Below are 13,275 nucleotides of genomic sequence, written 5' to 3'. Positions count from 1 at the left end.
AATGCAAATGAATGAATGAATGCTGGAAATATTATCTCTGTCCTCCTAAGCTTAAAACTCCAAAGGGAAGATAGCTATAATCATGAAATAATTTCTTGGGAGAAAGAAAATGTCAAACATCTGTGAGGGAGATGGTTGATTTCTAAACATAATAAAAATAAATAATGTATTGGAAATGCAAACTGCCAAACAACGATAATACAGTATTGTCAAGGGTATGGTCTTCCCAGTTGTAATTTGGGCATCTGGACCGTCAGAAAGGCTGAAAAAAATAAACTATAGTCCTGGAGAAGATTGTGGATAGAAAAAAGAAAGGGCCAGAAATAAAACCAAACTGCCCACAGAAGGCATTGCTAATGAGGCATTGCAGGATGCGGGAGCAATGTCCTGATGTTTTGAAAAATGGAAAGCAATAGAAAAAAAGACTAGCAGAAGACAAGATAGCAAAGTGCTGTCGCTGATGTACAGAAAAACAGAGTTGGAAGGGACCTTGTGAAGGCCGCCTGGTCTCTGCTCACAAGCATGAATTTACAAGTAGTCAAAAAATAACAGATAACCCTGGCAAGTTGTTGTCCAACGAGTTATAAACAGTTGGAAGTGACTGAACGTGAAAAAACACCACATCCCCTCTAGCCCCCCCTCCAATCATATGCCCGGTTAAATGTTAATTTTTATTATTCTTCTTTAAGGTTGTGACATAAATATTCAAATATGGGCGTTGGGACGTAATCAAGGATGGGCAAGTTTTCTATGAATAAAGGCCATGTTTGTAAAAAAATTTCTAGTCTCTGAGAATTACAAACAACGTAAGGAATTGGCGGTATCGAGTCAGAATTTTCCTTGAATTTTATTTTTTTTTAAAAAATTTTAAAAAGGATTTATTTAAAAAAACTAATATGCCTGAAACTAATACAAGTTGCTTAAAACTGAGCAACTATTAAAACTAAAGCCTATTTTCTGGATTTTGTTTTGGGTGACTTTTGGCTAAAAAAACATTAGATGCTGCAAGCCTGTGGAAGATTGTCTGTTAATTTCAAATGTAGAAGGTATGGTTTAGTTGTTTCCTTCCCCTTTCTACTTAGCAATTAATGTTTGCAACAGCCTATTGCAAAGCCTTATATAGAGAGAGTGAACTTTAAATACTTTGTCCTTATATGAACGCTTCGAGATGGACCTTAGAAACCAAACAGATCTCTTAAATTGTTAAATTCCTTTATTCTTTTTTTGCCGTGAGCTGAGTGTGTGTTACAAACTAATCTTTGTAGAATGTTCTGAAAATAACCAACACTTGTGTGATTCAATGGGCTTTATAAAGCTCAGCTGCATCTGGTGACGCTGCCAGCAGTGGGAGCAATCAGATCAGGTAACCAATTTCACTTCTTGCAGATTCTGAAATCTGCTCTTCCTTTTCCTCGGTCTCTTCACCAGTGATTTAACTGGACAAAAACAATATCAATTATAGTTTTTATTCCAATCGTAGGATTAAAAGACACCCTATGTCAGTTCAGGGCAGATCGCATCAATTGACTGGCATTCAGGAATAAATTTAAAATTTAAATGAAACAATCCTTTTTTTTCTTTTAAGATAAAAGAAATTTAAAATTAGTAAAATGGAAGTTGCTTTTTAAGAACATTCAGTATCTATTAGTACATCAGGTATTATGAAATTCTAAATGTAGGTCTACCTCTTTTTATAATTCAGCAACAAATATTCCTAGTTGATAAAAAATTAAATTTGGGTGGGTGGGGGTAGTATAACTAAACTATTTCACATGTTTCCCTTTTGTTTTCTTGGTCCTAGGCAACCAAAAAATGTTTAAGGTAAACATTTTTCAAAAAGTTAAATTACCTTTGTTCAGATAAAAGGCGGCTGATTGAATTGCACTACAATCTAATTCCAAGTTTGTCTTTTAAAATGTGCAGCATGTTGTAAGTTAGAGGCTTCCAATTCAAGACCAGCCATCAAATATTAATGTGTTCTAATGGAAAATCTTCTCTAGAGGCAACTCTTTTTTGCTTTAAATGAGATTTTTGTCAGACTGTTTTGTCAAGCTTTTATTTCAAACTTGAACACAAGTCGTAAGTGGGAAGTCTTTTAAAGCTAACTCCTAACAAAGATGTACAAATGGAAGAATTATACAGAAAGTGTGTTTTTATAGAGTAGAACGGTTTGCCTTTTTAAAAAATGGTATATTTTTTAATGCCTTACTTTTTTTCAGTCAAATGTATGCTTAGCATATTCTAATGATTGAGAGAAATAAACTAGTCCCCATTTAGTTTTTCACAGGGACCTGAAATAATGTTATTTCAAATGTGACTTTGTCTTTGTGTTTTTCTGTGACTATTTTTGTATTGTTTCCAGTACAAATGAAGGCAGAATTCTTTTTTCACTTCCACACTTAACATTTCAAGAAAGGCATTGAGAGCATCATAAATTTACTGTAAAATGTTAAAATCAGCCACCATCTCTGAGATATTTATCAGGCAGATTTTCCTACAGGTTTCTCATGGTGCTCAAACAGCTTTTCTTTAATGAGGATTCATGAGCCCTTTACTTTTTTTTTTTTTGGTATTATTAGTATAAAAGGAAGTCAAAATGATAGGATACTAATCTGGTGGTGCAGAGCTACCTAGTCAGTACATAAAAATGTAATGCTATAAATCTTCCTTCCCTTTCTGAATGCAATCCTGTGTAATTTTACTCAATACTACATAGTTTGACACATTTAGAGCTTTAGCCATAGTCATCTTTTTCGCCTAAATGAAAAACAGAAAGCTCTTCTTACTAAAAATAGAAGACTTTGAACGATTGAACTTTTCGAATTGCCATCCTTTTTATTTCTGAGTGAATCTCTCTAATTTTAGTGGAACGTAACTTTTTGAGAATTGTATTCTTTACCTGTTGGAAATATAAATTAATCTTTTTAGGCTGGTTAAGGCCATGATATCTCTCTCTTTCAGGTTTGGCTGAGTAGTGTTGTGGAAAAAGCAGAACTCTGAAACATTAAACAAGGCAGAGGATCTTTTTCATTACAGCCTTTTAACGTGATTAAGCTGAGGCATGATGGTTCATTTGGGTTTTATATTTCCCTCAACCTCTTGGGATGTTTCTAACAAATGCATATTATCTGATTTTGGAGGGAAATGTGCATTTTAAATAAACAAGCCTTAAAATCTTCCCCATTATATTACCCAGTTATTATGTTACAGTAATGATTTATTAAAGCTCCTAGTCAACAAATGAACGAAGGTGCTGTATGTAAATTGTTTTGTTTGTGCCTGAAGAACCAACCAGAAATTTTTAGGATATGCCCTAAAAATGCCATAGTTGAGGAAAACATTTTCCACATAAGCATTTTATTAACTGCTTGGACTTGCTTTCTCTAAAGGCGTGGTGTTTGTTTATAAATCTTGCACTGTGTAGGACTGGAGTGGCAATCCTGCAAATATTTCTCTTGAAAGAAGTCCCACAGAGTCCTTGTCCCTTCCAAAATTCCTCATTCTTCTTTCTGCTTGGTTTTTGTTTTCTCTCTTTCCTCCACAAATTAGTTTCCCATAAGTGTTGGACACGCTGTCCTACATCCGGGTGCTTTCAGGAAATCTCCCCTAAGTTTTTACTCCTAATTTTTGTATTGCATGATATGTAGGATACACTAAAGCAGTGTTTCCCAAACAGGACAATTTTAAGGCATGAGGACTTCATCTCCCAAAATTCCACAGCCAGCAACGCTGGCTGTGGAATTCTGGGAGTTGAAGTCCACATGCCTTAAAATTGTCAAGTTTGTGAAACACTGCACTAAAGTATTGCAGGGTTGAAATCGCTTGTTCTCCTGGGGAATGGGGCATCTCCAAATTATCTCGTGCAGGATACTCTATTTTACTCCTTTTCAGTTTTCTCCTCCACGTCCCCTGTCATAACAGTTTTCAAGCATTGCATGCTCAGTCTTCATTCATCTCCCAGAAGAACCGTGCCTATTGCAAATCTTGGATTACTTTTGTATTGTATATATCACAAAAGCTCATTTTCACTCCTGTTCCTTTTGTTAGGAGATATTAAGCTTCAGAAATTTCAGAGCCTCATGAACCATTTTAGAATTTTCAGAATCAGAATCTTATTACATTTTATTTATTTAATTATTAAAATGATGGGTTATTGACAATCACACTAAGGATTCTTTTAATATTATTCGAAGACCAAATCTTGGTGTTTTCTATCAGAAATTTATTCCTGGAGTTTTAAATATTTCATGCATCTAATATAGAGAATAAGAGAGAGAGCTGCTTTATTTAATTTATAAATATTGGTTTCTTACATACACATTTCCTTAAAATCTTAGTATATATACTGATCTACATTCTGCCATTGAATTCTTGAATTTCATTATTTCCTATCTGAAGTTGGCCCTTTTCCCTAATGTTGCTGCCACTGCATGTTTTAAAAAGTTATATAGGAAGCATGCAAACAGTAATACATTTAACATTACGATTTTGTTTCAGCTGGGCATGATAATTATGAACATTTAATTAAATAAGAATTTCAGATGTATTTCTACAGTAACATTTATCTTCCTAGAAGCCTTATCCAGCCAACTAGCCTAATAAAACAAGCTTATCTTTAATTGCTATTTTGTGATAGTTTTTGGCATTAAACCAATGGGCCAAAGACTAAGCAATGGAAGACAGAAGATACTGTTAGGATCTTTTTCTTGAGTCAGGAGATAAACTGAGGTTTTATACATATTATTTTTAAGACACACAAAGCCAGAATACTACTGCTGAGGAACCTATTGATCCTACTCAACAAGAAAGTGCCCCTAGATGGTTATGACTCACTTTCCAATAGCTGCCCTCTGCTCCGCCCACCCAAAGGCCACGCACCACCTCCATGGCCCACTGCAGATCGCCCAGGTAGCCCTGCAGCACCATGGCAGCCACTCCCTCTGCCCACATCCCACAGCATCCTCTGCACGCTATGGGGCATGAGGGCGGAGTCTTGTCCCTGCTGCCCGGCTATGTCCTTGACTGTGCTGCTCCATGTGGACTGTGCCTGGGGGGCGACTCTCCTCCAGGGGGCTGCTGGTGAGGAGGGGGCCGCGGGGGGAGGCAGGGCTGGGGCAACGGCATGTGTGCCCACAGAGAAGGCTCCGAGTGTTGCCTCTGGCACGTGTGCCATAGGTTCGCCACCACTGCACTAGGTTTATAAATGAAATGTTCATTGTTTATATCAAATGTACAGAGTAAAACAATACTGATATACTATATGTTGATGTACTAGACTGTAATGCAAACTTGGAATGTCATTTGCTGGTAAAGACAGATTACTTTCAGACAAATTTGAAAAAAAATTAGCTTGCTGCTTGTAAATAAACTAAAGGTTACAACATACCGATTGAAGGATCATGCCCACGCTGGCTGACACATTTTCAACCTTCAGGAAATGTTTCTTGATTGACTATGTACAGCTGAACTATATGTTACAAAAGATCTGAGCTAAAGTACTGTTTTGAGGTACATACTCAGCTCTTTTAAGTTGTCAGGTTACTATATAACCTCCTGTGAATTGAAAATGTACCAGAATATTCCCAGCATTCTTCTGTGACTGAATACTGGAGGGGGAAATGAGAACTGAGTAACCTAAATTATTGTTTTATAGGTAGTCTTTGACTTAAGTGGACCCTGCCATAGCATGGGAATAATACTAGGAAGAAGGTAGTCTTTGACATACTACATAATTGGGAATGCAACTTCTGTCGCTCAATGAAGCAGTCACTAAATTAGTTGTATCTTATTTTATGATATATTTTTTTGCCCTGGTCATTAAGCAAATCCAGCTTTCCTTGTTGACTTTGCTTCCCTCCACCCCGGAAAGGTCGCAAATGGTGATCACATGACCCCAGGACAGTGCAACTAGTGTAAATATGTACCAGTTGCCAAATATCCAACTTTTGATCACATGACCGTGGGGACAGCTTTATAATACAACTGGTTTCTATCCATCTGACCTAATCTTCCCTGACCCTTTGTTTTTAAATTAATTAATTCATCTTCTAAATTCCAGAGCAACCCTAAATGAGATGAATGGCACTGTGTATTACTTAGACTCTTCAAGGTGTCCCTTGCCAACTTGCACCAATCTTGTTCAGAATGTGAGCATGTTTTATTTTCCTCCCAAACTGGTTAGTGGCCTTCATAGTTCTGCTTATTGTAGTAGTGTTGGTTATTTCTCATCCAGATTGGCTAATAGGATGAAATTCTGCAGTGAATACAACAGCTCGAAAGCTTAACACAGGTAGTCCTCTATGTATGGCCACAATGGAGCTGGAAATTTCCATTGCTGAGCAAGACAGTTAAGCGAATTGTGGCCCATTTTACAACCTCTCCGACCACAGTTGTTAGGTGAATCACTGTAGTTGTTAAGTTAGTAACACGGTTGTTAAGTGAATCCGGCTTCCCCATTGACTCTTTGCTTGTCAGGAGGTCACCAGATGTAATTGCGTAGCTCTGAGGACACTGCAACTCTCATAAATACAGGCCAGTTGCCAAGCATCCGAATTTTGATCACGTGACCAGTGGGATGCTGCAATGGTCTTAAGTGTGGAAAAACTGTCATAAGTTACTTTTTTCAGTGCCATTGTAACTTCATATGGTCATTAAATGAATGGTTGTAAGTCAATGACTACCTGTAGGGACACCTGTGGGATACTTACAGGGAGTTGCACTTTCTCAGGAACAACAGGCCCTATTAGCAGAGCAGCTAATTTTCCACACCAGGGGTAGGCAACCTTGGCTCTTTTACGACTCGTGTACTTCAACTCCCAGAATTCCTGAGCCAGCGTTGCTGGCTCAGGAATTCTGGGAGTTGAAGTCCACGAGTCGTAAAAGAGCCAAGGTTGCCTACTCCTGGTCCACACCAATTATTATTGAACTGTGAGGCAGCTTTGGAAAAGCTTTTCCCCAAGCGGTATGCTGTTAATTGAAGAAGAAGGTGATTTTCTTAAAATAATCAACCTAGACATGGTTATTCCTAGTTTTATAGAACCTCAAAGGAGTTCATGGGTTGAGCAGATGCACCTAGATTTGCAGATCTTGTTATTTTCCAGTGTCAGTCTTGCTACCACAAGTTCAGAGCCCTCACGGGCTGCCCGCTTATTCATTTATTTTTAAGTTCACTTACTAGATTGCTTCAAGTAATGGAAGCTCAGCTCAGAAAATGCACTGCTCTGATTACTGGCTTGCTCCCCTTGACCTGCAGCTTCTGAGAGTGACATTCATATTTGATGTGCCCCATGGCAGTGGGTAAAGCTAAATTAAATAATCATTGGAAAAGCTTCTGTGGCGAAGAGTCCAAGCTCTTCTGTCGAAATCCACGACACAGGAGAGGCAAGTTCAGAAATCAGAAATCTTTGTTTCACGGACCGAAAGGGTACAGACTGAGAACTGAGATTATCAGGCTAGAAATAAAAAAGGAACGTGAAACTCTTTATTCCTCAGCGTGAAATAGATTCCAGGTTAGACCTTGAATTTCTGCATGTCAAGATTGTGCTGTACTTTTCCCTCAACGAAATTGCCCTGCTCTGTATCTTCTGGGGGGAAGATAACTGTTTTGACTCTGAAATCCACAAGACTCTGACATGTCGGAGCATCTGTGCCCTTTCTTTCTCTTTAATATGCATAGAGCAGTGGTTCTCAACCTTTTTAATGCCACGACCCCCCAACCAGTCCTAAGTCGAGGACTACTCAACCGGTCGTAAGTCGAGGACTACTCAACTGGTGCAGCACCGTTTGCAGAATGGGACTTTTGGCGGGCTCAGCAGGGCAGAGACAGCCTGGACAATTCCTATTGGCTTTTGAAAGCCAATAGAATTAGACTCTGTTCAAGAGAGTCTATTCTATTGGCTTTCAAAAGCCAATAGAATAAAAGGGAGTAGCACAGTTAAGGAAAAGGGGGGGGAAATGGCGGACTGCGTTGTTTGGCGACCCCCGTGAAATGGTCATTCACCCCAAATGGGGTCCCGACCCACAGGTTGAGAACCACTGGCATAGATGGACATACCCCTTACTCTGTTGAAAATCATGGAAAAAACATCCTAGTGGGGAAAAAAACCTAGCAGTAATTACTTCCTTCACAGCCAGAGCTGGACACGTGGGCTGCTTGTTCCCTGTTGCAGGCAGCCAATGTTCTTGAAAGGGTTGTTGGGAGGCAGCCACGGGGGCTGCCTTCCTCCTTTCAGTGATCGCTCTGCAATCTCACTGCCATCAATATTAGGGAAAATAGTGATCTTTCTCTGCAGAGCCAGATCGGAGGTGTTGGCTAGATTCCTGGCTGCTCAGAGATGGGTGTGGACGAATCACCCAGAATCAGATACAAGGTGCATTTCCGTACCAGCAAATACATTTTTTTTTCATGTGTCTCAAATGCCTTGTGTATAAATTGTAAGTAATCAGACAGGTATTGGGCATCATTACACTTATGAGTAAAGAAATGTAAACGAATAGTCATTTTTGAAAGAAAAATGAGTTTCACTTATCTTGCCTTGAAAGCTTACACCATTGATCAGAAAAGTCTGTTCTATTGTGTAAGGGGAAAAAAAACAGAAGCTGTTGTGGTGGTGGTGGTTCAGAACAGAGACAGTTTTGTTGGTGTAGGAACCAGATTTGGCGTAGTGGTGAAGCACCAGGCTAGAAACTGGGAGACTGTGAGTTCTAGTCCTACCTTAGGTACAAAACCAGTAGGGGTAACCTTGAGCCAGTCCGTCCTCTCAACCTTAGGAAGAAGGAAAATGGCCAGCCGCTTCTGGAAAAAACTCGCTGAGAAAATTACAAGGTTATGTTCAGGCAGTCTCTAGGAGTCAGTATTGACTCAAAGGCACACACACACCCACACACCCCAAAAAAGTTCAGTAATCAAAGGTTTATATGTTGAGGATATTCAATGTAAGGTTGTTGCTTATATGGTTTACACCAGTGGTTCTTAACCTGGGCGATATTGCCCCCCAGGGGACGATTTCATTTTTCAGGGGGGCGAAGGAACAAAAAGGGGGCGATATGAGGGCGATGGAGCGAGAAGTTTTGGGGACACTTTTGAGACTTTTTCATACAGTGAATCGCTGTATATCTGTCGTACAAAAACATCAGATCGCTCGCTATTAGTGGATTGAATTGTGTTTTCAAATGTTCTTCCAGCTAGCTTCAGTACAGAACGCCGTACATATGTGAATACGCATCGCTTATCTTCATGCGCGTTGTGCAGCAGCCTCTGCCCATACAGTGGCGCGCCATTGGCCAGAATATGGGAGATACGGGAAAAAGACTGGAAATAAATTATTTGCACCGATATATAATGATGACAATTTTAAAGAAAACAAAAAAAGTGTTTGCATAAATAGAAGAATTATTTCCTAGGTTGTGATTGAGAGGTTATGTTGAGGGAGGGGGGCGATGACAACTTCCTCATTGGCTCAAGGGGGCGATTCGTTCAAAAAGGTTGAGAACCACTGGTTTACACTACAGTCCAAAAAGTAATTTAAGCGTGAGAATAAGAATTTGTATATAAGGAATTGGTTACAGTTCAACATATTAATTATTGATGTAGTTGATCCCTCCGTTTCAGTCCAATTTGACTGGAAGCAATTTTTTAGCAGTTGCCAGCAATGATTTTGCTCTTTGTGAGCATTTTGGAAGCGGCAGGAAGAATTGAATGCTGCACCTTTAAAATGTATGTGTGTAATACCTTTGTGAGTGGGAGAGATTGGAAATCCTCTGAAGTATATACACACTCTCATACAACATCCCATGGGGGGGGGGCTCAATTTGGAGACTCAATCTGTGCGTGGATTTTTTTCTTCCATTCAATCATGTCCCAGAGACTGCCTTGACGAATCCCTGCAGTTTTCTTGGCAACGTTTTTCAGAAGTAGATTGCCGTTGCCTCCTTCCTAGGGTGGAGAGAAAGTGGCTGGCCCACGGTCATCCAGCTGGCTTTGTTCCTAAGACAGGGCTATTTAATTACTGTTGGAAAACATCGCAGGAATTTGCTACTATTTTAAAGTGTCTTACTTTTTTTATCTTAATTTATTACAAATAATATACTTCAGGGACTTTTAAAAGACTTTATGAAAATATTTCCAGAAGTGACTAATTACCAACATGATTGATGTTGTGATTACTTCTTGATTCATATTTGACATTTATATCCACCTATTTGACACAATAAGATTACATCTTTCTGAAAACACTCAATTTTTGCCTTTCAGTTTGTCAGAAAATATCCCTGCTTTTGCACATTCTCAGCAAAATAAAGGATATACACAGTTCCTTGCTACCTTGCTTGAAGAATTATGTATCAAAACTGAAGATCTGGAAAGTCTAACAAAAATATTTAGAAGTGGCTGACTCCCTCACTGGTCAGTAATTTTCTTTTTTTGTCTTGTGTTTCTCTTCTTACTTTGCATCGTATAAGATCCCCTAGCAAACAGCCTAGATAGGGACCATTATTAACTCTAACTATAGTTTCCAATTTATCATACGGTATCAGTGGTTGCACCCAAACTTTCAACAAGTCAAAAGGTAGTCCTTGCTTTTTGATCGCTCATTTAGTGATCGTTGAAAGTTGCAATGGCACTAGAGCAAGGCTTTTCAAACAGTGGTATGGGTACCACCTGTGGTACATTGGCACCTGGCAGGTGGTACGCGACCATCCTAGAAAGATGGTAGCGAAAGGGGGGAATGAGCTGAACCGGTGGCAGCACCGCACAAGCCTGAGGGAGAGATGACTGGAGCTGCAGGGCTGTCAGGGCTCAGTGGAAGCGCCAGGATCAGCGCCAGGCTCCAGCTGGAGCTTGGCACTGATCCTGGCGCTTCTGCTGAGCCCAGAAGAAGCACCGATCAGCTGGAATGTTGCAGCATCTCCAGGGTCTTGTGATTTACATTCAGATGCTTGGCAACTGATTCATATTTATGACGGTCACAGTGTCCCAGGGTCATGTGAAGTGACCAAAACCTGCTGCAACCACCCAGCAGATGGGGGGGGAATAAAAACCAAACACCCCCCACTCCCACTGCCAATGTTCAACAGAAATGCTCACAACAATGAAAACCTCAGACAGGAGGAAGAGCACCGCCGGGTGGGCAGGCAGGTGTCTTGCTCAGCTGTGGCTTGGGAGCCACTTTTTTCAGTGCCATTGTAACTTCGAACAGTCACTAAGCGAACTGTTGTAAGTTGAGGACTACCTGTACTTCGTCACTTTTTTCCTTTTTGGGGGGGGGGTCATCAAGTTTTTGACACCTTGCTAGGCGACTGGTGGTATTCAGATGTTGCCATATCCTAAAAGTGGTACAATGGGTGAAAAGGTTGAAAAGCCCTTCACTAGAAGAGTAGTACTTATAGGTAGTCCTTGACATATGACCACAATTGAGCCCCAAATGTCTGTTGTTACGTGAGACATGGGGTAAGTGAGTTTTGCTCCATTTTTCAACCTTTCTTGCCACGGTTGTTAAGTGAATCATTGCAGTTCATAAATTAGTAATATGATTGTTAAGCGAATCTGGCTTCCCCGTTGATTTTGCTTGTTCAAAGATTGCAAAGAGTGATCACATAACTTTGGGACATAGCAACTGTCATAAGAATGAACCAGTTGCCAAGCATCTGAATTTTCGTCCCATGATCACGGGGATGCTACAAAAATTGTAAGTCTGAAAAACGGTCATAAATCACTTTTTCCAGTGCAGTTATAATTTTGAATGGTCACTAAATGAACTGTTGTAAGTCGAGGGCTACCTGTGTAACCTTTGTAGTCATATGATCATAATTCAGGGGTTTGGCAACCTGCTCGCAGTTAAAATGGCTGCAGCGTCTCGTGGGTGTCTGACCGCCATTTGCAATCGTCCCTGCCGGCTTCCCACAAGCAAAATCAATGGGGAAGCTGGCAGGGGAGTCACCAGTTGCTCTGATAAGTCTTCCTGTGCCGTGTTGCCCCCTCAGTCTCTCAATCTTCCTGTACTTGTGCCACCACACCTTCCCTCCCCCGGCCTTCCGGAGCCTTCCAGAGCTTGTGCCATGCTGTACCCTCCATCCCCCAGCCTTTCCGCATTTGCCCATAGACTAGGGGTTCTCTACTGGGGGTGCGAGACAATATTCCAGGAGCTGCGAAAACTTGGATTTAGAAGTTTCAAAATTGTAGTGTATATGCATAATTTGTTATTTCGAACTTTTGTAAGGGGTGCGAGAATATATCAGAAGCGTTCTAGGGGTGTGGGGTATAGAAAAGGTTGGGAACCACTGACACAGACTGTGCCAGGCGTCCCATGGTCTTCCCCAGCCTCCTCCCCTTCCCCCAACACTCCCTGGCACCCCTCCTCTGTTCTGGAACTTCTGCCACTTCCTGCTTAACAATTCATGCATCTTGGGGTTACAACAGCAACTGCGACTGCTGTAAATTATTGTTGCTAAATGGCACAGTCATATGACATTATCACTTTATAACTGCATCACTTAGCAAAGGCAGTCTCAGAGCCGGTCCTAACCCAAGAACCACTGATATATGGACTTACGCTGACAGTAGAGAACTACTCTCGGGTCTGTATTTTAACTCTGATGATGGAAAAAGCATGAGAGATTGATTAAAGAGATGCTGTTTTGTGAAATTCTAGTCACCACTTTCATGTTTGTGTTGCAGTGATGATTTTTGGGGGAAGTTACTAGATTTCTGGAATTGAATCCCTGAGACTTATATTCTTTATTTTATATGTACATTTTCAATCAGGGTTATTTTTGTGTTTTCATGGGTAAGCTTTTGAAATTGCTTATTTGACGTCTAATAAATGTTTTATTATGATACTGCTTATACTTTTTAATGTGCATTTTTTTTACTTACAGAATAAGAAGATCATCCTTCATTTCTCTCTTGAACAGAGATTGAATTAATGTTCCACACTGGATTTGTCAAACCGCTAGAAATGTTTTTGCAGTTTAGTTAAAAATACCAACTTTTTAAAAAAAAACAACAATGACAAGAGCTTTTATTATATTGCTGCTTGTTTTATTTTTTATAAATTTAATTTCACCACATTAAATTAAACTTTTTCAAATGGAAGAATATCTGTGCCATTTTATTGTTGCACCAATCGGATGTCAAAGGACATAATTTCTCAAGAAAATATTGTATCATGTGATGGGAAGCCCATTTTTATTTATGTTCGTTATTTGAGTCTTCAAAAAAACCAGATGCGTTGGAATTTGAATGCCCTTTCAGTTTTCTTAATAAAAAGACATAATTTC

At 39.8% G+C, this 13,275-nt stretch overlaps 1 protein-coding gene across 2 annotated transcripts in view; it reads left to right on the top strand.

The window, feature by feature from the left end:
* Positions 1-12,998, top strand: part of RPAP2 (RNA polymerase II associated protein 2) — a 46,311-nt gene extending 33,313 nt beyond the window's left edge. For both annotated transcript variants that reach the window (XM_039343505.1, XM_039343506.1), the window contains 2 exons: positions 10,253-10,402; positions 12,874-12,998. In XM_039343505.1, coding sequence (XP_039199439.1) covers positions 10,253-10,391 — 139 coding nt within the window. In that variant the 3' untranslated portion in view covers positions 10,392-10,402; positions 12,874-12,998. The remainder of the gene's footprint in view (positions 1-10,252; positions 10,403-12,873) is intronic.
* The last annotated feature ends 277 nt before the right edge of the window (positions 12,999-13,275 follow it).

The sequence above is a fragment of the Crotalus tigris genome, unplaced genomic scaffold, assembly GCF_016545835.1.
Source record: "Crotalus tigris isolate CLP2741 ecotype Arizona unplaced genomic scaffold, ASM1654583v1 scf7180000017857.1083437, whole genome shotgun sequence".
In the NCBI taxonomy this organism is placed as follows: domain Eukaryota; kingdom Metazoa; phylum Chordata; class Lepidosauria; order Squamata; family Viperidae; genus Crotalus; species Crotalus tigris.
This window is presented reverse-complemented; position numbering and strand designations above follow the sequence as displayed.